This window comes from Balaenoptera acutorostrata, chromosome 9 (assembly GCF_949987535.1).
Source record: "Balaenoptera acutorostrata chromosome 9, mBalAcu1.1, whole genome shotgun sequence".
Lineage (NCBI taxonomy): Eukaryota > Metazoa > Chordata > Mammalia > Artiodactyla > Balaenopteridae > Balaenoptera > Balaenoptera acutorostrata.
In genome coordinates this window covers 91,339,791-91,365,420 of record NC_080072.1, presented here as the reverse complement: position 1 = coordinate 91,365,420, position 25,630 = coordinate 91,339,791, and the positions used below count along the sequence as shown (strand labels likewise).

General features: G+C 38.8%; 1 protein-coding gene across 2 annotated transcripts in view; it reads left to right on the top strand.

Annotated features, from left to right (window-relative positions):
- Nucleotides 1-1,119: 1,119 nt before the first annotated feature.
- The window catches only part of FDX1 (ferredoxin 1), a 29,507-nt gene continuing 4,996 nt past the window's right edge, over nucleotides 1,120-25,630 (top strand). Inside the window, exons 1-4 of one of the 2 annotated variants that reach the window (XM_057553531.1) lie at nucleotides 1,120-1,503; nucleotides 6,158-6,282; nucleotides 24,454-24,583; nucleotides 25,153-25,254. In XM_057553531.1, coding sequence (XP_057409514.1) covers nucleotides 1,304-1,503; nucleotides 6,158-6,282; nucleotides 24,454-24,583; nucleotides 25,153-25,234 — 537 coding nt within the window. In that variant the 5' untranslated portion in view covers nucleotides 1,120-1,303 and the 3' untranslated portion in view covers nucleotides 25,235-25,254. Of the gene's footprint in view, nucleotides 1,504-6,157; nucleotides 6,283-24,453; nucleotides 24,584-25,152; nucleotides 25,255-25,630 lie in introns of those variants that run through there. The other variant, XM_007173000.2, reaches the window with a different exon arrangement.

Sequence of the window (25,630 nt, the reverse complement as noted above, 5' to 3'; positions counted from 1 at the left end):
ATCTTATAAAAAAAAGATTAACTGTTCTTTTACAACCTCCTCTTCCAGATTACTTGCAGGGTTTGTTGTGACCGGTTCAACTCAAACGTCTTTCTCTTTACCAGAAGACTGAGGCAATTTAGGAGCCGAATGACTGCTGACTCTCTGCCCTCAGGTTCAGTACTCACCATACATTGTCTCGAGGGACTTTACTCAGGCCTGTACTTTCTTGTTCTGAATATTCTTTAAAGTATCTTCTATTGTGTTTAGCATATTTGCAATATCCATCTGACTTTAGCCTTTGAAGAGTAGCCTTAGGCAGGAAGGCCCAGGAAGAGTTATGGCTCTTTGTGACGCACTATCCCAACATGCCTGTCAGTTTTTCTAACCCTCAGGATGGCCCTGAAGGATGGAACATCTTATCCATGTAAAACTGTTATGGAAATTCTGACCCTCTAAAAGAATAATTTATCCAAGGTCTCAGAGCTCAAAAGTGGTAGACCTTGGATTTGAACATCGTTATTTCTGACCTCAAAGCCCATGCTTTTCCCACCACAACGTATTAACCGTGATAAAGTGTATTTTAAAATTCATCTTCCTGGTTTTGTAAAATTCTTTTAAAAAATCTCAGTTCACCGAAGTTTCCTGTTCAGGCTCATGGATTTCAGGTGCTCAACGAGCATCTATTTGCCATTCAAAGCCTAGGATCATTATCTGCCTTCTTCGGTATCCTCGTTTATTCATTACCGGGGTCATTTATAACTTTATAGTCATAGTTATTCTCCTGGGTGTCTGTCTATTGGCTTTCTGAAATTTCCCACTGTCCTTGTTGACAATGGCTAGAATTCCCTTTTATCGTAGTTTTTGAACTCCAAGATGACACTCTCCCATTTTTTTTCTTAACGGGCAGGAGGAGGAGGGAAGCGCAGGACAAAAGAAAGTGGTTTAGTTAACTGGGGATTGTTTTACTGTATCTTTCCGTCAGACGTTCAGCTATCTTGTAAAATTTATTGGTCCTGCTTGGCAACTCCAGAAGCTAACAAAGCAGCAAGATCAATACAAAACCTGGTCAGTAAGTAGAACAACACAGGCGCGTAGCCCCGCCTCTATAACCACGCCCGGGAGGTGGGGCCGCGCTAGCGGCGCTCGGGACTTATAGGCCACCCGGAAGGCGCGCGGGGCCTTGGCGGTGCACTGAGCAGGCCCTCGCCGGGACCCCGGGCGTCAGGCAGGCGCAGCGTCAGCCCGCCCCCAGTCTTGGAGCCTCCCTCTCGTGGCCGCTGCCTTGCGGCCTGCGTCGCCTCCCGTAGTTATTCGACCGGCTATGGCCGCTCGTCTCCTGCGTGTCGCCTCCGCCGCCCTTGGCGACACAGCCGGCCGGTGGCTGCTCCTCGCCGGACCCCGCGCGGGAGCCGGCGGCCTCCGGGGGAGCCGGGGGCAGGGCGGGAGCGCCAGGCCGGGTCTGGGCGGCGGCGCAGAGGCGGCGACGCGTACGCTGAGCGTGTCGGCGCGCGCGCAGAGCAGGTGAGGCGCGGGGGGCGCGTGGGCGTTGGGTCCCTGGCCGAACGGCCGCGCTCCGTCCGCCCGCTTTCCGGTTCCGTCGGCTTCTCCCGGCGACGGCGTGCGGGCCACACGCCCGGCCCCGCCCGCCTCTTGCTCCGCCTTCTCCGTGTCCCCGGCTGGTCGCTCGGTGTGGTCGCGGCCTCCTTTCCTTACCGCTAACAAGTTGCCTTTCAGATCCACTGACGCCTGGCGGGGAATGGGGGCCCGGGACCCCCGATCTCCTTGTCCCAGTGCCTCCTGTACCCTCAGGAAAGCCGGGCACTTTGCTGCCGCTGGTTCTCCGTGCGGTTTGGCGAGGATCTAACCTTTGCTATGACCGAAACCGCGGTGACCTTCGTAAGATGCGCCCCGTTCATGTCCTGGCCTGCAGTTTCTTATCGTGCCTTCCTCCTGCTAGGTCAGGACGTTCTGTCTCCAAGTCCGTGTCCATTTAGGATACACCCGCTCCGTCCCCGAGCTTCCCTGTGTGCTCTTTTCTGGTTGCTGTCGGGGTAAAAGCCCCTGCGTTGGACTGGCAAGGCAGGATTTTAAACTGGGCTTTGACACTTATTGTCCAGTTTGTCTAACAGTTAGACAAACTGTTAGAGGATAACAGTCGTGTCGGCCTCACAGGATTATTTGAAGAACAAACGAGAGCATACAGGTAATGCAGGGAGTCTTGTGTCTGGCCCGTAGCGAGGACTCAGTAGATCCCACCTGTGAGCATCAGCTGCCTCCTAGGCTCACAGCGTTGTGTTTTGTATTAAGTGTCGAAAGAGGTGAGAGAAAATTTGCCCAAAATATGTTGCAGTCTTATATTATTGGGCAGATTCGTTTCTCAAAGACAGAATCCCCTTACATACAGTAGAGATAAAATTTCCTCATAATTTCAGAGTATAGCACTGTGTTGGCGCCTTATATAATGCAGGTCTTTGACTCCCTGCTGTTGTGTAGCAGCAAGAAGGAGCTGCAGGGAGAAAGGGTTGGATGTGTATTCCTCTCTAGTTTCTTCTTCATGAGGTTCCTGAGAATAGGGTGGAGTTGTTACTCATCTTTTCCCCTGTAATCCCATAATATAGTGGGTGCTCAATACATTTTTGTTGTGTGAACTGCGAGGGAGATAATGGGGAAGGCAAGCAGGGGTTACTTGTCCCTGTTTCCGTTACACTTTCCTGTCTTTGACCTTCCTCTGCCAGGATGCCTTGTTTTCTGCACTGTATGCTTTCTTGAAAATTTGTGTATAAATTGGGACATATGTTGAACATATTTGTGTAACGAGTATTTAAAGGAACATGATTGCTTTTGTAAATGGGAATTATCTCCCCCAAAGTTACTGTTTGAATTGGTACATCAGGTTGTCTTAAAGGGAAGCACATCTTATTCCCTTATAAACCTGCTTTCCCCCTCATTGGCACGGTTTCCATTGGTGGCCTGTGCTTCCTATCACAGACTTTGGAGCTACAACTAGGTTTTCTGACTCTTATTATCTAAGACTTATGCTATCCAATATGGTCACTACTAACCACATGTAGTCATTTAAGTTTAAGATAATTAAAGTTAAATAAAATTAAAGAATCATTTTCCCAGTCCCACTGGCCACATTTCAAGTACTGGATAACCACACGTGGCTAGTAGCTACTGTCTGGGACATCACAGCTATAGAACATCTCTGTTATTGCACAAAGTTTGGACAGAACAGTCTAGAAGCTGTAGTTCTGACTTTGAAGTTTAACATTTAGATAAGCTTTCAGTAATTGAGAGTCGAAAAACTCCTTTTACTCCAAAATACGCTGATATAGTACTTGATATTTTGTAGTGATTTAGGTTGCAAAGGGCTTTTACGTGTATTATTTCCCTTGACTCTTAAGAAAATCCTCTGAGATAGGTGAGGTAGATAAACGAGAATAAAAATTTATATTAAGTAGCATGCAAAACTACGACTAGAACTCACATAGTTTCTGTTTGTTTTTTGAGCACCATTAGAGTTGATAATTCTTTAGCCCATAGGGTCATTTGGAAGAGTTAAGGTGGCTATGGAAGTGGGGAGCCCTAGACGGGGCCCTTTTCTTGGACCAACTACCCCAGGCTACCCCACATAGTGAAAGGGTGGGCATCAGCAGCCATAACTCCTCTCCCTATTAGAAGTCTGTTAAGGGCTTTACCACAGCAGCCCCTGGACAGCTTTGTCAAAATATCTGCTGTGGTTGAGCAGAATAAATGGCGGTGCATAAAGGGTAACAAGTGAAGAAAATAGTTGTTTGTGGTGCTGGCTGATTCATTGATGATGATAGAGGATTTAGAAGGATCCTAATTATTTCCCAGTGCATGAAATCTTATCCTTTTTGGGAACAGCTAGAAGCTTTTTGCTAGTTCTTAGAATTGGGGAAGAAAACTGTACAAAACCCACAAATACCACTTGTTAATAGTGAATGGATAAAGTTACCTGGATAAAGTACATGTGTATAATGCTTTAAGGAACAAAATGTTTCCACAAACTTTCTCTCCTTTAATTCTCTCAGCAGCTTGGTGAAGTCACTGTTAATTGCCATTTTACCCATGGTCACCCAATGAGTACACGTATGTCAGAACCAGGGCTAGAATCTACATGTTCTGACTCTTACATCTTACATTCCATACTTTCTCGGTTGCAAAATTACTTTTTCTCTCTCATTTCTGCTTCCTCTCCTGTTCTTTGATAAACCTATTATTACTCTTACTCTACAGTTTTTTTCTGGGGCTGTACACCTTTTTTAATGTGTAGCAGCAGTTCAGGCTCCTTAACAAAAGGACCGGGGCTTTAAATAAAAGTTATCAATCAGTGTTTGTTGAGCTCTACAGTATGTTAGGAATTTTGCATATGTTGTCAAAACTATGAGATAAATGTTACCCGGATTTTACAGAAGAGGAGTCTGACGTCAGAGTTGCAATTCCTTGGCTGCAGCTCAGCTCTAGAGTGCTGCAGAAGAGCAGCAGTGCCCAAACCTCCGGCCTTCAGTAGTGTGTATAAATGATGGAATTCTTTCTGCTGGACTTCTTGTACCTTAGGCTACCAGGCATTTTTGGATGTCAAATCTCTAGACTTCCTGTAGGGCTCAGACCCATATTTCCATCAGGCTTCTGGACATCTGCATCTGTTTATTATTAAATCAAACAGGTCTAAAGTTGAACTCATTTGCAATCTTCCCCAAAGCTCCTTCTCCTCCTAAGTTAACCTTAAGTTAAACTGTACTCCCTCATTGCCCGAGCTAGAAATTTCAACATTATTTCTTCCCTCTCCAAAACCTTTTAATTCTGCCTCCTGAATATCTCTTAAATCAGTGTCTCCTACATCTTTGCTTTGTGTATGCCCTTTCAATAACCTCCAGTGTGGTCTCCCTGCCTCCAGAGTATCTTCATTCCTAGTCATTCTTCTTCGAAAAAATAGCAGTTGCCTAGTTGAAAATCACGAATGTTTGGGAATACTTGCTTTAAAGCATTTTTTGCTATGAAAAGAAGTAGGAGAGCATATGCCCATTTAAGGGACATTCTCTATCTCTTTCTCTCTCTCTCTCACACACACACACACACTTCTGATCAAAATTTTTAATTACTAGGATCCTCTTTTTTCAGCATTGAGTTATCAAGGATGACATTATCTGATAAGGCCTCAGCTGCCTTGTTTGGGAAATGAGATGATGGACTTCGTAATTTGCAAGATATTTATAGCTCTGAAATTATGTAATCCTAGGTTTTACTCACACTAAACAACGTTTTCTTTGATGGACTATTACCATCTATTGGCAGTAGTGAAAATTACAACTAATTCTTTTAAGCTGAAGTACATCTTTTCAATTGTGAGGTACAAATTTAAATGACCAGTAGTGGAGGATAAGTATCTAGTTGATAATATGATTTCTTTTCCCAAAGTTTGGACTGATGTTTGTGAGAAGGGTAAGAAATTTAAGTTAGTTAGCTAACTGATAACTAGCTGATAGATATCCTATAGTAATGAAACATGTAAGGAGGTATTATATTTATTTTCCCACATATTCAAACAAAGAATACCTTTTTTCTAATCCCTTTGTTTTTCGAGTACACTATATGGACCAAAATGAGATGTTCAAATACTCAGAAAACTACCAAACTGCTGGCTCTCAGTGACCGTACTTATCAGACACTTGCATAACAATTGCCTTATCAATAGCAGAATGATTTGTTTTTAAAGCTCTCCACTACCGTCACCTAGTCTTTTAGGGGCACATTCATGGAGACATTGTTTTTCAGAGAGCTATGTGAGAGCAAAGCAAACTTCACGAGTGATCATGATTGCTAAGCATTTCATGTAACTGTGACCTGACAGTGACCACTGGGGAGACACATACTACAGGTGGCCTTGATAGTGACGTACTTGCTATTTCCTTTAAGGTGGCAGAGCTTCCCTCCTGGTAGATGGGTAGATAGATATGCCTCTGATTTGTGGTGTCTCCTTCCCAAATAAACTTGGGAAAGAAAAGAAAATACTGTAAAGGAGGATATCTGCACAGACACACACACACACACACAACCTATTTTTTTGACGTTACAGGTTCTTAAAACAATTATTTTAAAGTATCTTTTGAAATTACTAAAAATAATAAAGGACTGCTTCCTTTTCCAGCTCAGAAGATAAAATAACAGTCCACTTTATAAACCGTGATGGTGAAACATTAACAAGCAAAGGAAAAGTTGGTGACACTCTACTAGATGTTGTGGTTGAAAATAATCTAGATATTGATGGTTTTGGTGAGTATGGAACATTCTTTAAAATTTATAAGTGAAACTATTGAATAGGTTTCAGCTTTGTTTTTTCGAAGAATTTTAACTAGAGTATGCTAAGTGAAATATTAAAATTCAGGATGTGTTAGTGTTATATTCTCACCTATAAAGAATAAGAGTGACACCGTGTTTCTCTTCTTTGAACATTTAATTAGCTATATGCCCCAAAGTCTGTTGCTTCATTATGTTATTGATTATGTGTGCAATGCAAAGCTGGGAGTAGGAAGTGGAATTGGAAGATACCAGGTTGAGATAATAAATGTCATATCACGGGGGTAGTTAAATCATTTTAAGTTAGTCTTTTTTTTTTTTAAACTTTATTTTGACATAATCTTAGACTTATAGAAAAGTTGCAAAAATAGTACAGAGAGTTTCTGTATAATCTTCACTCAGCTTCCCCTACTGATAACAATTTATATAACCATAATACAATAATCAAAACGCAGAAATTAACATTGGTTCAATAACTAAAAAACTCTACAGATTTATAGAATTTTGCTAGCTTTTCCACTAATGTCTCTGTTTTGGGATTCAACCCAGGATCCCACATCGCATTTAGTTATCATATCTCCTTAGTCTCCTTCAGTCTGACATTTCCTCAGTCTTGTTTTTCATGACCTTGATACTTTTGAAAAGTACTGGTAAGTATTTTGTAAAATGTTCCTCAATTTGGGTTTGACTGGTGTTTTCTTTCTCTCTTTTTTTTTTATTTAATTTTTTAAAAATTATTTTATTTATTTATTTACGTATGTCTGCACCATGTGGCTTATGGGATCTTAGTTCTCAACTGGGGATTGAACCTGGGCCCTTGGCAGTGAAAGCATCAAGTCCTAACCACTGGACCTCCAGGGAATTCCCAGACTGGTGTTTTCTTAATTACATTGAGCTTGTGCATTCTTTTTATTTTAAGTGAGTTTTATTTTACTTACGACTTTCTTATTTTATTTTATTTTTATTGAGATATAATTGACATGTTAGTTTCAGGTATACAACATGATGGTTTGATATTTGTATACACTGTGAAGTGATCACCTGAACAGTAAGTCTAGTTAGCATTCATCACCATACATAGTCTTGAACGCCAGCTCACCTTCCTAGAAAGGGTAATTAATCTACGTCTTACTAGAGAAGGAAGTGTTTTGTTTAGAAAGTTTTCATTTCTAGGCTTTTGACCATATTCCTTAACCACTCACACAAAGCCCATGTCCTGGAAGCTGCCATCTTAGAGCTCAGGGATACCCTGTATATCACTTGTCAGTTTTGCTCGAGCATTCTCTCTGTCTAGAACAGTGGTTCTTTAAGAGGATTCCATCAGTGTCACTTGGGAAATGCACATTCTCAGGCCCCACTCCAGACCTACTGATTCAGAAAGTCTGGGGTGTGGCCCAGAAATGTGTGTTTTAACAAGCCCTCCATGTGATTTGGTTGCATGTTAAAGTTTGAGAACCATTGGTCTGCAGTCAGGTCCAAGGAGCATATCTGACTATTCTTCTTTCAAGGCACTGTTCACATTGCACTTTTTTTTTTTTTTAATTTTATTATTATTATTTATTTATTTTATTTATTTTTGGCTGTGTTGGGTCTTCGTTTCTGTGCAAGGGCTTTCTCTAGTTGCGGCAAGCAGGGACCACTCTTCATCGCGGTGCGCGGGCCTCTCACTGTCGTGGCCTCTGTTGTTGTGGAGCACAGGCTCCAGACACGCAGGCTCAGTAATTGTGGCTCACGGGCCCAGTTGCTCTGCAGCATGTGGGATCTTCCCAGACCAGGGCTCGAACCCGTGTCCCCTGCATCGGCAGGCAGATTCTCAACCACTGCGCCACCAGGGAAGCCCCCACATTGCACTTTTAAGAACACTTTTCATATCAGAATTATTTCTCCTCCTCCATTCTCCCATGATATATTAAATATACTTCTCTATGTTAATATTCATCTCAGTTTTCCTTTTTAGAGGGAATATCCCTTTCCTTTATTAGAGTTTGTGCTTTTGGAAGACTGTTATCACTCAGGTAACCAGAGTTGGCACTCAGTGATATTTGCTGAATTTCTGAATCTAATGTCAGTTTCAGGGATAACTGTAACAAATACCATTTGAGTGCATACTACATCCCAGGATGTGTTATCTATTATTGTAACAACTCTAAGAGGTAGATTTTTTTTTAACTTCCGTTTTATAGATGAAGAAACTAAAGTTCAGAGAAATTAATGTTCCCTGGGTCATACAGGTAGAAAGTGAGAAGGCTAAGATTCAAACCTAAGTCTCTCTAACTCCTAAACCTCTGCTTTTTCCTTTATGCCTTTTTCTCTAAGAAGCATCTTTCCTTTGTGAACACTTGTTACAGAAATTAGGTGATGAAATAGTTGATATAGTTCTAGTTTTGAGGAATTTTTTACTCTAATGCAGTGGTTCTTGGCTAGGACTGAGTTTCAGAATTCTGCAGAACTTTTAAAAATGTTACATCCTTGATGGTAAGGGAGAGAGGGAAGTTGTGCAGGTGAGAGGGAAGTTGTGCAGGTATCCTTTTAAAAAGCTCCACCTGGTTCAGATCCATACCATGGTTAAGAACAACTAATTTATGGAAAAGAACCCATTGATAATTTATATATATATTCTATGAAATTTATATTTTATTGATCTCCCTCATGAGTTCATATTCAGCAACACTTTTGACTAAGCTTGGTTTCTCTGAATTATTCTCTCACAAATGAAAAGTATTACATTGCACAGTAATTGAGAACAGACTCTGGAATCAGACAAATTGTGGTTCATAAACCAACATTGTCACTTACTAGCCATGAGACCTGGAGCAAGGTACTTTACGTCTGTATGCCTCAGTTTCCTCTTCTGTAAAATGGGATTGTAATAGTTCTAACCTCATAGGGTTGTTAAAGATTAAATAGGATATTGGAAGTGAAGTGCTTAGCATAGTGGCTACGTTGGTAAGAACAGTAGGATTTGTGACATTTTAACTTGCCCTGTTCGCCTTCTCCTCTCCCCAGTTCAACAGTAGCCTTAAAAACCAGCAGCCTTGTGGCCACTGGAGGGGCAAACTGGTTTGAGTTCCTCAGAAGGTCCCATCTCCAGAACGTTGTCACTTGTCTTGCAGCTTCTCAGAAAAACTCTGTTCCAGGGCGTTGTTACTTGACCTGCCTCAGAGATTGCTCTGTGGGGAGGCTCTGTCCCTAGGACTTCCATCTAAAATAATTACCTGCAGTTGTTGAACACTGTGCTGCCTGAGGCTGTGATGCCACTTGGAGCAAACAAGAGCCCGGCCAAAAATCTAAAAGTAGATCTGGGGAACGAGATGTCTGTAGTGGGCTTTGAAATGCTTCAGGGATCTAGAAGACCACGCACAAATGCAGGACTGTGTTTGTGCCCAGGAAAGACCCGACAGGGCCCCAGTCTCTCATCTCTGGCTGACTTTGAGGTCCCATGCAGGTGAAGGCCAAGACAGACATGTAGACTGCTTGAACGCTGAAGGTGCGCCAAATCACGCACCGAACTCCTCAGCAAAGGGTAGAAGCCGTATTGGTTCAGAGCACTGAAGGGAAACCTGCATCCAGTCATCTAGCTGACCACTAAGCTCACTGAGTGGAGACATTGGTGGTCACATGCTACAGGGAATACAGACCTCAGAGTTAGTCTGGGAAAGTCACTAGAGAAACAAATAGCAACAACAACAAAAACCAAAAAGCCAGCCACAACAACAAACCCCGGGGAGACAGTGGTGATCTGACTTCCAGAGTTACCATATTATATTACTTAGAATGTCCATTTGGCAGCAAAAAAATGCAAGACACCCAAAGAAACAGGAAAGTATGGTCCATACTCAGAAAAAAAAAAGCAGTCAATAGAGACTGTCCCCAAGGAGGCCCAGGCATTAGACTTACTAGGCAAAGATGTTAAATCAGCTGTTATAAAAGTTCAGAGAGCTTAAGGAAAGTATGTGGAGATATTCTTGGGCCTTTGCACATCTGTGTGTGTGGACCCTGTTACCACTCTGTGTGAGGGTATATAAAAGAAAGAGTGAACTTTGTTTCTGCCCTTGAGAAAGCTGATCTCTTGTGCTCTGGGAAGGCTAATGTGGAGGCTGTGAACCGGTAAATCTCTTTCTATAAATTTCTTCACAGATTCCATCTCAGCTTTAGGAAAGGACATGTATACTAAGCTGTTTACTGCAAAGATGTTTGTAACAACGAAAGATTTGAAATAAGCAAATGCCCATCAATAGAGGACTGATATATATAGTCCTACAAGGTGATACTATATGGCTGTGTTTAAAAAAGAAAAAAAAATCTCTGAAAGGAGTCTTAAAAACAAATATCAGTGATTACGTGTTGATAGGAGGGAGGCAGAGGGTAGACTTTAAGTGCCATGGTGTATTTAATCCATCTCTTTCTTTGGACATTTAGGTGGCTTCCAATTTTCAACTATTGTAAATAACCTTAAGGTGAACATCCCCAGAAATACCTTTCTATGTTTATGTTCTATAATTTTCTTGCATTAAATTCCTGGGGATGGAATTACTTAGTAAAGTTTGTTTTATAAATTGTTTGCTCAAACTGTTTGCCTGTTTTTCAAATGAGGTATTGTTTATTTTCAGCCGTTAGGAAAGGCTCTTCAAATGTGCAAAAAAAAAAAAAAAGAAAATTAATTTTAAACATTTATTTGAAAGGCTTTTAACTTCTGTTTTACATGAAGCTACATTCAGTAGCTACATAAAGTATTTTACATTACTTTATTTATAGTAGATAATTTTCATGAGTTGCTTTCCATTTCTTTGAAATAAAAGTGTAAGTATTTTGACCTTAATACTTGAAAGTATCTTTAAAATTTTTAAAAAGTATTTTTCTTTAATTTTTAAAAGGTATATATTGTAGTACACTGTTTTTCAAACTGCAGGTTGCAACCATTTGTGGGTCATATAATCAATAGCTTTCAACTAGAATTTAAAGTAATTAAAAAGAACCTGTAAAAACAGACCATCTTTTGTATTATTCCATGAACTGCTTGTTTAGCTATTTTACAAAGTATATGTATACTAGGTTGTGATGTAAAATGGAACTCAAAATTTAAAACATTCTTTTTGGAAGCCATTGGTTAGAATGATTAAGAATGGAGTCTTCCTGCCTGGATTTGTTCCCCAGCTCTGTCACTTTGCCAGCTTTGTGACCTTGGGTTAGGTCTCTAACCCCTTCATACCTTGTCTCCTTAAGGGTAAAATGGGAATTATGTTAGTATCCACCTCGTAAGGTTGCTGTAAAGATCCGATGAGTTTATCTAAGCAAGGCTAAATAGATGTTAGCTATTTTTGTTAACATAGTTATTACTACAGGCTCATTGTTCATTATAACAAATTTAAAAAGTACATTAAAAAAATCAGAACTTCCTATAGTATTTTTTTTATTTTGGGGGTGAGATTTTTATTTTTGAATTTTTGAATTTTATTTTATTTATCTTTTTATACAGCAGGTTCTTATTAGTTATCCATTTTATACATATTAGTGTATATATGTCAATCCCAATCTCCCAATTCATCACACCACCACACCCACCCCCCGCTGCTTCCCCGCCTTGGTGTCCATACGTTTGTTCTCTACATCTGTGTCTCAATTTCTGCCCTGCAAACCGGTTCATCTGTACCATTTTTCTAGGTTCCACATATATGCGTTAATATACAATATTTGTTTTTCTCTTTCTGACTTCACTCTGTATGACAGTCTCTAGATTCATCCACGTCTCTACAAATGACCCAATTTCGTTCCTTTTTATGGCTGAGTAATATTCCATTGTATATATGTAACACATCTCCTTTATCCATTCGTCTCTTGATGGGCATTTAGGTTGCTTCCATGACCTGGCTATTGTAAGTAGTGCTGCAGTGAACATTGGGGTGCATGTGTCTTTTTGAATTATGGTTTTCTCTGGGTATATGCCCAGTAGTGGGATTGCTGGGTCGTATGGTAGTTCTATTTTTAGTTTTCTAAGGAATGTCCATACTCTTCTCCATAGTGGCTGTATCAGTTTACATTCCCACCAACAGTGCAAGAGGGTTCCCTTTCTCTACACCCTCTCCAGCATTTATTGTTTGTAGTATTTTTGATGATGGCCATTCTGACTGGTGTGCAGATGCTCATAGACTCTTAAGTTTACATTGTTAGCTCACACCATTCCTCTGGGCCCTGGACTTATAGATTCAACTTCCTACTTTATATCTTTGTTGGAAATTGCACAGGCATTTAAACAAGTCAACATATTTAAACAGATTTTGATTCTTTCCCCCCCACCACTGAAGCTTATCTTTCTGAGAATCTTTTCTGCCAGTAGCAAGCATCACTCAGGTGCTCCAGCCTGAAACTGGAGAGCGTCTTTTATTCTTTCTTCTTCTCTATCCTCTACCTTCAGTCCATCAGCAGCTCCTGTCAGATGTGCTCCATGTATGTCTCCAATGTGTCCTGTGTTCACCATCCCTGCAGTCACTACTTGGGGCTGGCTAGTTACTGTGTTCCAGGAACTGCACTACTCTGCTTCTGCTCTTGAGCCCAGCAGCTAGGGTGATTCATCATAATGCACATCAGACAGGTTCCTTGATTTAAATCCATGAATAACTTTTCATTTAGGATAAAATCCACATTCCTTACCCTAGCCTAAAAGGTTTTGCATTAACTGGCCCCATCTGCCTTTCTTCCTCTCCCCCATTTCTCATTGTTCTTTCTCTCACTTTGGCCACACTGGTCTTTTATCAAGAGCTGAACTCACCCAGAATTTCTAGCTTGGAGACTTTGTACACGCTTTGCATTTTTTTCTGCCTGGGACACTTCCCTCTCACTCCACCCTGAATATCCTGTATGTGTTTGCTTTTTATCCATCTGGTCTCAGTTTATCTTACATTGTAATACTTCCTTAGTGGGGCTTTTGCCCAACCACCCAATCCAAAATAGTTCTTTCATTACCCTGAACCTGTTACTCTCCATCGCAGCATCCTGTTCATTTTTTTCATGGCATTCATCACAATCTGTTAATTATATATTTGTCTACTTGTGCATTTTTCTCCTAAGAGTCTGTGATGAAGGATAAAATCATCCTTGTTTTATTTATATATGAAGTGAAGTAATGAATGGATAACTGAGTAAAAAGGGACAATTGTAAATTTTGGAAACAATAAATTTATGAACATTCCTATCCAACTTTTAAATCAATGTAGATTTTTTGGATGATCTTCAAGTTTTCAGAGTGTATTATAGTATTCTGTCACTAGGGGGCAGTTACACCTCTCTGATCAAATTTACCTAGTTTATTATCTCAGACTTTGTTTTCTTCTTAAATATTACGTATTTCCTTCATGTGTCTGTTTGGAGGGAAATTATTCAAATTGGGTGACCGTGATAATGATCATATAAATCTCTATTTATTTGTATCATGTTTATTGACTCCTTATTAACATAATGTATTTCCAGCTCTGGTGGATCAAGGTTTACTCTAGAAAATTAGGTTTTATATTTTTATATAGTTTCATATTTTTAATATATAATATTTCCACATAGCTATCCCCTGGAGTTTTGTTTGGGAAAGGGGTTAGGCAGTCTATCTTGTCAGCATCATTACAGATCTCCAAATTATCTTAGTATGGTTACACACAACACGAAACGATCTTTTTCCTGGTGGAAAACTCTCAAATTACATGAAAGGAGCAATAGTCTGCAGATAGCTAATTTTCTCTGGGAGTTAGTTTTATGGCAGGAATTTCTAAGTTTTTGTGCAAAAGCTTAGTATCAGTCTTGTTTTAAAAAAGAACACCTCAGTTCAGAGTTTTATTCATCATCAACCTTGAAATTAGCCAGTAACCATGCCTTACTTATTCTTAATGTAATTTTTAAATTATGCAAATTTGAAATTGTACAGGTTAACAACATTAAAGTTCTCACTCTAGTAAAATCAGAAGTACTGTGAAAACCAAAACTTTTGTCAAGAATCCCATAATTTCAAGCTGGCAGGCTGTGCGAATTATAAATTTTACATTTGCTTCCATGCCTTTTACAATTGTAAACAAATACCTGTCAGCCTTTGTCAGTATCATGTGAACTGTGCTGTTTCCAGACATCTGATGTCTGTGTGATTTTTGTTGACTGTAGTGCTGATATTTTAAACTGTGGTTATAATTTAATATCATTTTAAAGCCTATGACAGTTTCAGCCAAGCATTCATTAAGTGTTAATGCCGAAAAATGCATCCAAAAGCGAGTTATTTTGGGACAGACGTTAAATGTGACAGAATGCAATGAAGAAAGCCAAAAACCTATCATGATTTGTATTACTGTTAATTTAGGAGACAGAACTCTGAATCATTAGCCAGAATGCCAACAATATTAAACCGGCACTAAACTGTACATACCTTTAAGTTCATGACAGTTGTTGTGTAACCAAGCAAGGATGATGGATAAAATGGTGGCATCAGGGACTAATACGGCTGTAATGTGTCCCTAAATCAGTTCAGATTATCGTCTGTTGTAAGCCATGGAGTATTTTTGATTATTTGAAAAGTGGACATAGTAATGTAAAAAGTTTCACTTCAAATGTTTGTTCTAAGTATGTTTTGCAACAAAAATATGAGGATTATAGATTTACAAACTATAAGAACCCACTCCCTACTTTACATGTTGTTTCATTGAGAATATAATTCGAATTATGAGACTTCAGCAATTTCAAAATCTTTGAGAATGTATTACTCATAAAATGTGATCACTTTATGTTTAATATATGTGTATGTATCTATATTTACATATGTATATACACACGCATATATACACATTTACCCTATTAATTTACTCTTATATAACCAACCACTTATAAAGACACTAAAAGCTGACAGCTGTCAGTGCTGCCTTGGGGCTGTATATAAGCATAAGTCACATAACTTTTGCTCTTTCAATCCCCAACTCTCCACATGTATTATTATATCAGTGTACCCATATTTTGATCAGCTATCAGTTTTAGATTGAAGGTTCTATAGTTGTTGCTTTTGTATCCCTTTTCCTTTGATAGGTTGCCTCCCACTGTGTGTTTTGTAGAGTTGTTCCCTGTGTATGTGATAAGCATAAAAAACAACAAACACTTCCCATTTTAGGGATAGGTTTTTTTTACCAAATCCATTTTCAGGTCAACTAGTTGGCATTTGGAATTTGTTTTCCCATGGAAATACTGTTATACACGGTGGCTAAATTTTTTGGGCCAACCCATAGAACCTGTTTCTTCACAACTAACTTAATCACCATTTATAGCCTGGTTTCTATGAGAAAATGCATTGCAACTTCTAACTTTTAATACCAGATCAAGAACTCCTTAACTCCTTGGGCCCACCTACTGCACACACACAATGCACACACCCCACATACACTATGGGGACTCCACTTTGCAGTCTGGCATTGGGAATATATATACTGCTGATTTTCAATGCAGATAATTTCATGTTGGATAGGAGCCTGGGAATTCTGTGATGCTGAAAAGGAGTTAGAAGATGAGGCCCACCAGGAATGTCATCCACTTTGTTCTTGCCTATAGCCTTTGGGTTGTGGCTCTAGTGGAGGTGGGAGCAGCAGGGACGTTCAATAAGGATGTGAACTCTGTTCAAATGGGATATAGAATTGGTGGCAGCTCGCGTGTTTTAACTGAAAACAAGTGGGCAGTGCCAGATCAGCTGTGGTGCAAAATCAGATGCTGATAAAGGATATCTATGAAAAGCCTACAGCTAACGTCATGCTTAATGCTGAAGGATGAAATGCCTTTCTCCTAAGATTAGGAACAAGGCAAGGATATCTATTCTCACCATCCGACTAACATCATGCTGGAACTCTTTGTGTAATGAAGCAAAAAAAGAAAAAAGAGGACTTCCCTAGTGGCACAGTGGTTAAGTATCCGCCTGCCAATGCAGGGGACATGGGTTCGATCCCTGGTCCAGGAAGATCCCACATGCTGTGGAGCAACTAAGCCCGTGCGCCACAACTACTGAGCCTGCGCTCTAGAGCCCACGAGCCACAACTAGTGAGCCTGTGCGCCGCAACTGCTGAAGCCCGTGTGCCCTAGAGCCTGCATGCCGCAACTACTGAGCCCACCACAACTGCTGAAGCCTGTGTGCTCTAGGGCCCATGTGTCACAGCTACTGAGCCCGTGTGCTACAACTACTGAAGCCCGCACACCTAGAGCCCATGCTCCACAACAAGAGAAGCCACCGCAATGAGAGGCCTGCGTGCCGCAACGAAGAGTAGCCCCTGCTCGTCGCAACTAGAGAAAGCCTGTGCGCAGCAACGAAAACCCAGTGCAGCCAAAAATAAATAAAATTTAAATAAGTAAAATAAAATAATGAAAAAAGAAAAAAATTAAAAGGCATACAGATTGAAAAGAAATAAAACTGTTTTGTTTTTAGATGATTATTTACATAGAAAATCACAAGGAATCTATTAAAAAAATCTTGGAACTAAGTGAGTTTAACAAGGTCCTAGGATACAAGGTCAACACACAAAAATCAGTTGTATTTCTGTGTACCAGCAATGAACAGTTGGAAACCAAAAAAATTTTTTAAAAGAACATTTACAAAAAAAAGAACATTTAGTTTCCACCATGGAGATGCTTCTCCATCTCAAACTTGCTACTTTCAAACCATCATCTTCACATACCTTGCTGAAGCAGGACCTCTTTAAAAAAAAAAAAAAAGAACATTTACAATAGCTCCTCAAAATGAAATTTTTAGGTTTAAATCTAATAAAATATGTATAGCATCAGTATCCTGAAAGTTATAAAACTCTGATGAAAGAGAGCAAAGACCTAAGTAGTGGAGAGACATACTGTGTTCATGGATTGGAAGACAACATAGTAAAGATGTCAGTTTTTATTGATATATAGATTTAATACATTTCCCGTTAAAATCTCAGCAGGATTTTTTCTAGATACAGACAAGATGATTCTAAACTTTTTACAGAAAAACAAATGAACTAGAATAGCCAAACAATTTTAGAAGAGAATGATAAAGCTGGAAGACATATGTATAGTACAGATCTTAAAACTTGATGCTACAGTAATCAAGACAGTGTAATATTAGCAAAAACATAGACATGCAGATGAGTGAAATAGAATTAAGAGTTCAGTGGTAGACCCATTAAAAATATATCTAGTTGAGGTTTTTTTTTGGAAGAGCTTTACTGAGATATAATTCACATACCATACAGTTTACTCATTGAAAGTATACGTTGTTTTTTTAGTATATTCAGAGAGTTGTGCAACCATCACCACGGTTTTGTTTTATTTATTTTCTAGCTTTATTGAGATATAATTGGCAATTAACATTGTGTAAGTTTAAGATGTACAACATGATGGTTTGATACACATCTCAGTTGCAAAATGACTACCACAATAGGGTTAACCTCACATCATTCCTTTTTTGTGTGTGTGTGGTTAAAACATTTAAGATTACTCTCAGCAAATTTCAAGTGTATAATACAGTATTATATCTGTAGTCACCATGTTTTACAGTAGATCCTCAGACCCTATTCATCTTATAGCGGAAAGTTTACACTCTTTGACCACCCTCCCCATTTCCTTTAGCCCCCACCACTACTCTCTTTCTACGAGTTTGACTTTTTTAGATTCCACATATAAGTGAGGTCATACACTGTCTATCTCTGTCTTACTTATTTCACTTAGCATAATCCCCTCAAAGTCTATTTATGTTTCACAAATGGCAGGATTTTCTATTTTATTGCTGAATAGCCTTCCATTGTGTGTGTATCTATACACACACACACACACACACACACACACACACCCCACATCTTATTCATTCATCCATGGACATAACACTTGGGTTGTCTCCATATCTTGGCTATTGTGAATAATGCTGCAGTGAACATGGGAGTGCAGATATTTCTTTGACATAGTTATTTCATTTCCTTTAAATGTATGCCTAATCGGATTGCTAGGTCATATGGTAGTTCTATTTTTAATTTTTTGAGGAACCTCCATACTGTATTACATTGTGGCTATACTCTTCAGATCTTCTGCCCATTTTTAAATTGGGATGTTTGTTTTTTTTTGATGTTGATTTGTATGAGCTGTTTATATATTTTGGAGATTAACTCCTTATTGGTCGTATCATTTGCAGATATTTTCTCCCGTTCAGTAGATTGTCTTTTTATTTTGTCAGTGGTTTTCTTTGCTATATGCAAAAGCTTTTAAGTTTAAGTAGGTCCCATTTGTTTATTTTTGCTTTTATTTCCTTTGCTTTATGAGACAGATTTAAAAAGTATTGCTGTGGTGTCTAAGAGTGTTCTGTTTTCATCTGGGAGTTTTATGGTTTCAGGTCTTACAGTTAGGTCTTTAATCCATTTTGAGTTTATTTTTGTATATGGTGTTAGAGAATGTTCTAATTTCATTCTTTTACATGTAGTATCCAGTTTTCCCAGCACCATTTACTGAAGAGACTGTCTTTTCTCCGTTGTATATTCTTGTCTTCTTTGTCATAGATTAATTGACCATAGGTGTGTGGGTTTGTTTCTGGGCTCTCTATTCTGTTCCATTAATCGATGTGTCTGTTTTTATGCCAGTACCATACTGTTTTGGTTACTGTAGCTTTGTAGTATAGTCTGAGTCAAGGAGATTGATACTGCCAGTTCTGTTCTTCTTTCTCAAGTTATTTTGGCTCTTTGGGATCTTTTGTGTTTCCATACAAATTAAAAAAAATTTTGTTCTAGTTTTGTGAAAAATGCCCCTGGTAGTTTGATAGGGATTGCATTGAATCTGTAGATTGCCTTGGGTAGTATGATCATTTTAACAATATTAATTCTTCGAACCCATGAACACAGTGTATGTTTACATCTGTTTGTGTTGTCTTTAATTTCTTTGATCAGTGTCTTATAGTTTTCTGAGTACAGGTCTTTTACTTCCTTAGGTACATTTACCCCTAGGTATTTTATTCTTTTTGATGCAATTGTAAATGGAATTGTTTTCCTTAATTTGTCTTTGTGGTTCATTGTTACTATATAGAAATGCAGACTGTGACTCCAAAGGCACAGCAACACAGGGGAGTTTCTTTTGGATGATGAACCTATTTTGTATCCTGGTTATGATAGTGGGTACACAAACTTATACGTGTGTTAAGATTCATAGACCTGTATGCCAAAAAGGCAAAAGTCAGATGCTTATTAATTGGGGAGCTCCCTCTAATTTCAAGACCAGGAAACAAATAAATTGGCAGAAATACCCATCATGAAATCATGAGATGAAAAAAAAAAACGGAGTAACTTTTTCTTAAAGTTTTCTTCTCACAGTTTTAGGCTCACTGTTAAAATCTTTTTTCCTCCTAATACCTTTTCAGAGACATATCTTCACTGTTCTCTAAAAGTTTTTTCTTTTTTATAGAACATATTTTTTATAGAACATATAGTTTAAATCTAAAAAAAAAACCCTCCAAAAAACTGCTCAGATTGTCTTATTATTTTGGAGTTTTTCAGGATTGACTATTTCTCCTTATAAGTACTATCCACAGAGTTTGTAAATCTTTGCTCCAGATTTTTTTCTGTAGTGATACTTGTACCACTATATGACCATATGTGTCTCTGGTTCAGTGTTAGCCATCTTATGCATGCTGAGTTGATTTCATTCTGAGTTTTAAAGTTTCTATTATATTTGAGTTTCTTCCTAGTACAAAGAATAAGAAAAGCATACCTGTTGACAACTTGTGCTAGAAAAAGTTTGAAAGGAACTGTAAAATAAGGAGGAATCCTGAGCATGGTGCGTTTATCTAAAGAATAAATATGGGACTAGAATGTATAATAGGAACTTGAGTGTAGGAACCAAAAGTTAATCTTCTGTATATATTCAACATTTGTCAAATTCTTACTAGAATACTCTCTTCAGCTCTGAACTTGGCAACTTAAGCAAGATGTGGAAATAATTGGCAAGGTTCCTGAGAGGAGCAATGAAAATTGTTAGAGAATGAAAATAAAGCCTTTAAGAGAAGGTTAAAAGAATTGAGGTTTCCTAGGGAAGAAAGTGAAGAGCTGGAACACGGATGGTAACTCTTCATTTTGACTGACCAGGTGGCAAAAAAAAAGAATGTCCTAAATTTTCTGGAGGGATTTATTAACATGTGAACTTTACTCTGCATTCCGAGATGATTGAGACCATATTGTATGCACTCTCTTCTTCCCTGGGCTTTTCTGATGTCACACTTTTCTGGTTCTCTCTCTACCATTTGACACATTTGTATTTTGACTCCTTTTATTGGAGGGGGCGGGTCTCTCCTTGACTCTCTCAGTTTCTTATCCTTCTTTTCTTCTTTTTCCCCCTCCTCCTTGGTGAAATCTCATGACGTTTGCTTCTGTCTTGTTCATGTCAAATCCATCCTTTACACACAGGCACCAGCAAGATCTATCCAGAATAAACATACCATGTCACTTTCCTACTCAGAATCCTTTAGAAGCTTCCCGTAACTTCAACAGCAACCACTGTCCTCCAGGGGCTGGATCCAGGAGAGGGGCAGTGAAGTGACAGGTGCTCATAACCCCTGGCCAGAAACATCTCTGTGTCAACCCACCCACTACGAGCATGCTAGTTTACCCACCGTGTCAGGAAGCAGGGAGTGCGCTTACAGGACAGCTCAAGCTCCTTTAGGAGAGCATGAGAGACCTCCGTGCTTGGTCCCCTGTCTGCCTCTATAGCCCCTAGCGCCACATCCTGCCCTGGACTGAGTTTTGTTTTTCTTGCATCTTCTGTTACACATGGCTTGCAGTTCTCAGGATTTGTCTTTTTTTAATAATAAAACTATGAAGGGAAGTTATAAGCTTTTTAAATTAGGAGAGTTGCTTGGTATATTTTATAAGGAGGTTTTACGTACTTTTTAAGACAAAAGATGCTGGATTTCCTGAATTTTGTCCCATAGTATCTTCAGAGCGATTTGCCATTTTAGTTTTGAGTTTGTCTGGATTGGGTATTGATGAGATAAAAACAGAAAACAAAGTTAGTATATATTTATTGAATACTAGGGAACAAATCCATTAAGAACTGTAATTCTTCTTTGTGGAGTCATAAAATGTTAAGAGAGAACAGGCCCTTAGATATCATCTGCTTCAGTCTCTCATGGTACAGATGAAAGAAAACTGAGGCCCTTGAGAGGCTTGCCCAGGACACAGCAGACAGTATGGCAGATGCATCTAGAGCCCAGATGGCCTCAGGGTTGTACTACACCAGTTCTCCTTTTACTGCAGGGGTTTCCTCCCTCCTTCCCTCCCTCCCTCTCCCTCCCTCCCTCTCCCTCCCTCCCTCCCTCTTTCCCTCTCTCCTTCCCTCTCTTTCTTTCTTCCTACCTACCTACCTATCTGTATTTTTTTAAGCAGAGGAAGCATACTTCTTCTTAAGTAAAATATATCCATTTACCTTTTTCTGTGAAATGCCTCAAATTTATACAAAAATAGAAAAGGAAAGTACTTGTTCAAATAACCAGTTGGTGTGGGTATATATTTGTGTATTACATAAATGTACTGAATATATGTATATATAATGTTTATATATTTAATATTCACATAAAGTGGATTAGATTATTGAGTGGCAGGAATTCATAGTTGATTCATTTAACTTCTTGGGTTTAATTCTTACTCTTACGTTTAAAAAAGTTGAATGACTCTTAAGTTTTCTTATAACTTCCAAATCATAATAATTACCAGCACTTGAATAGTTCTTATTCTCTACCAGTCAGGTGTGGTTGCAAGTACCTATGTTAAGTACACACTCATATGTAATTCTTGCAACTATTATGTGAGGTTGGTACAGTTACTATTGAGGCAATTAAGGCAGGAGGGTGTAGTGGCCCAAGGTGATGCCATTAGTAAAAAGTGGAGCTGAGATGGAAGCCAGGGAATCTGGCTCCACAGTCCATGCTTATGACCCCTGTACATCACTATATGGTGTCTCTGTGCTTTATCTTGTTACTGCTTTGAATGAGATTTAATAAAAATGAATGTTTAAGGAAGCCTCTCTCTTCTTTCTTGACGTTTTAAAAAATAAAATATGAGTAACAAATGTTTAACTTATAAAAGAACAACTCTTGTTAAAATGATAAATTTGTTCTGAGGAAAATTAAGTTCACTAATTATTGATAGTAGTTCTATTAATATTTTATATAGGGTTTATTGACCAAAAGAATCTAAATCAAACTGAAGTTACTCCTAGGACTCTATAATCTTTACAGTTGTATAGTGGCTTTAAAAATTATTATTCAAAACCAAACCAGAATAACTTTTTTAGGTAGAATTTAATGAGAACATGATTCTGGATGATTCTGTTTTGTCAGATCCTCTTCTGGATGTATTTTAAGAAAAGCCCAACCAGACTGAGGGAAGGGATTTAGAACTATGTCATTACGTAAGAAAAATTTGGAGGGCCTGGGTACGCTCAACCTGGAGAAGAAAGAACATTCTCAAGTATATGAACAGCTATTGTTTAGAAGGATTCACTAACTAAACTCATAGAAACAGAGAATAGAAAAGTGGTTGCCAGGGGCTTGGGGGAGGTTGGGAAATAGGGAGGTGAATAGGTAAAAGGGTATAAAATTTCAGCTCTGAGATGATTAAGGACTGAGGATCTAATGTAAATCATGGTGACTGCAGTGATAGCACTGTATTGCTGAGAGAGCAGAACTTACATGTTCTCACTAAAAATAAATAAGTAAATATATATGAGGTTACAGATGTGTTAACTAAATGAGAGGAGTCCTTTCACAGTGTATACGTATATCAAATCATCACGATGTATGCTTTAAATATCTTACAATTTTATTTGTCCGTAATACCTTGGTAGAGCCAGAGAGAAAAAAAGGATTTGACTTCATGGGATAGAATTGGAGCAGTAGGTGGAAAGTTACAGAGTGACAGACTTTTAGCTCAGTAGAAGCCGAGTGTGAAATTGGCTGGCTTAAGCAGTGAGGATTTCTTTGTCAGGAAGTTTTCAAGCAAAAGCTGGGTAACCCCTGGGAAAAGGATGTTGCAGAGCAGATTCATAGTTTAGTTGGACTGGATGACTTTTCAGTTCCCTTTTAACAGTCCCTGGCATATTAATATGCACTCAATAAATAACTGTTAAATTAGTGACTTTTAAAAACATGGAACGGGAGAAATATTCTTCTCTCTTTATTTTAAACCAGTGTGACTCTCTTTTTTTAATGTACAAAGAACTCTTTTCAAATTAATTAATTAATTAATTTTTGGCTGCGTTGGGTCTTAGTTGCTGCATGTGGGCTTTCTCTAGTTGCGACGAGCGGGGGCCACTCTTCATTGCGGTGTGCGGGCTTCTCATCGCAGTGGCTTCTCTTGTTGCAGAGCACTGGCTCTAGGTGCGTGGGCTTCAGTAGTTGTGGCACACGGGCTCAGTAGTTGTGGCTCGCGGGCTCTAGAGCTCAGGCTTAGTAGTTGTGGCACACAGACTTAGTTGCTCCACAGCATGTGGGATCTTCCCGGACCAGGGGTTGAACCCATGTCCCCTGCATTGGCAGGCGGATTCTTAACCACTGTGCCACCAGGGAAGTCCCAAACCAATGTGACTCTTAAAGTGACTTATTTGATTCTGTCCTGATTATAAGGAGAGATTGAGAGAGAAAAATATTTAACTTTAGATGTTGGTTTGGTTACTTTCTGGTTCCTCTTATATACTGTGCGGCTTTATAAATTGTGTTGCGTTCTCCAGGAAAAGGTAAGTAACTTGCATAGCTGTTATATAAATCATTACTATATAAGTTTAAAATGCATACATTTTTGTATGTATGCATATCTGAGTTTATTATTAACTTGTAAGCTCTTTGGTATTAGGATTTGTATTTTTACGTTTCCCCTCACAGCATCTAGTTCATACCTTTTAAAAATAATATTTGAAAGTGATTTCAAACACTGTGTGTGTGTGTGTGTGTGTGTGTGTGTGTGTGTGTGTGTGTGTTGGGTATGGGGGGGTTGTCCCTAATTCTCATTGTCATTCAGAAATAAAGTCCTATCATTGATGTATGCTAATGCTGATTTTTAAATTTAGAAATTATTTAATTAATTCAAGTCAATTTTGAATTGTGTTGAATGTAGAGGGGAGCATAGTCAATGTTTGTTGCTTTTGTAGGTGCATGTGAGGGAACCCTGGCTTGCTCCACCTGTCACCTCATCTTTGAACAGCACATATTTGAGAAATTAGAAGCAATCAGTGATGAGGAGAATGACATGCTTGATCTGGCATATGGACTAACAGATAGGTAAGATTTTTGGACCACTTCCGTTGTAACAATAATCTAGGAGGATAAAAGTTTTATTAGTTCATGTCTGTCTCTGACCAGAGACATGTAATATGCATGCATGTACTAGGGTTCTCCCAGTGTAGATAGATAACAGTCACAGACTTTGAATATCAAATATATGACATTTCTGTTATGTATTCTACAGTTTAACCCTTATGAAACTTTTAACAAAAGTAAAAAAAAGATTAATTGGAAGTATTAGAAGCATAAGTTCTAGATCCTAATAAATCTTTTTTCATCTATTTTTATTCCAGGAATTAATATTTATCACAATTTAATGAGTTGGGATTAAATTTAATGCTTTTTATGGTATTCTTGAAGGACAGATTTGATAATTGAAAGAAATTATAATGGAAAATTTTACCTACTTGAGAGAATACAATTTTTTTAAAAACTTAATATATAATAGTAATTATGTTAAAATGAATACTTCTATTTCTAACTGTACATTAAAGTAAATTAATCAGAGCTTATTCTTGTTATTAATAAGTAGAATTACTCTTTTTTTTTTTTTTTAAATGGCAAAGCAAGGAGGACGTCAAGAAGGACAACAAAGGAGGTCAACTCGACTCAGTGAATGGTTTTTTTTGTTTGTTTGGGTTTTTTTAATAAATTTATTTATTTATTTTTGGCTGTGTTGGGTCTTCGTTTCTGTGCGAGGGCTTTCTCTAGTTGTGGTGAGCCGGGGCCACTCTTCATCGCAGTGCGCGGGCCTCTCACCATCGCGGCCTCTCTTTTTGCGGAGCACAGGCTCCAGACGCGCAGGCTCAGTAGTTGTGGCTCACGGGCCCAGTTGCTCCACGGCACGTGGGATCTTCCCAGACCAGGGCTCGAACCCGTGTCCCCTGCATTGGCAGGCAGATTCTCAACCACTGCGCCACCAGGGAAGCCCAGTAGAATTAATCTTAAAAGTGGTAAGGTTTATAGTAGCAAGAGATATTAAGTGATACCTTATTTTTTTTTAAATTATCTAGTCTTTTGGTTTGAGTTAGGGAAGATAGGTAG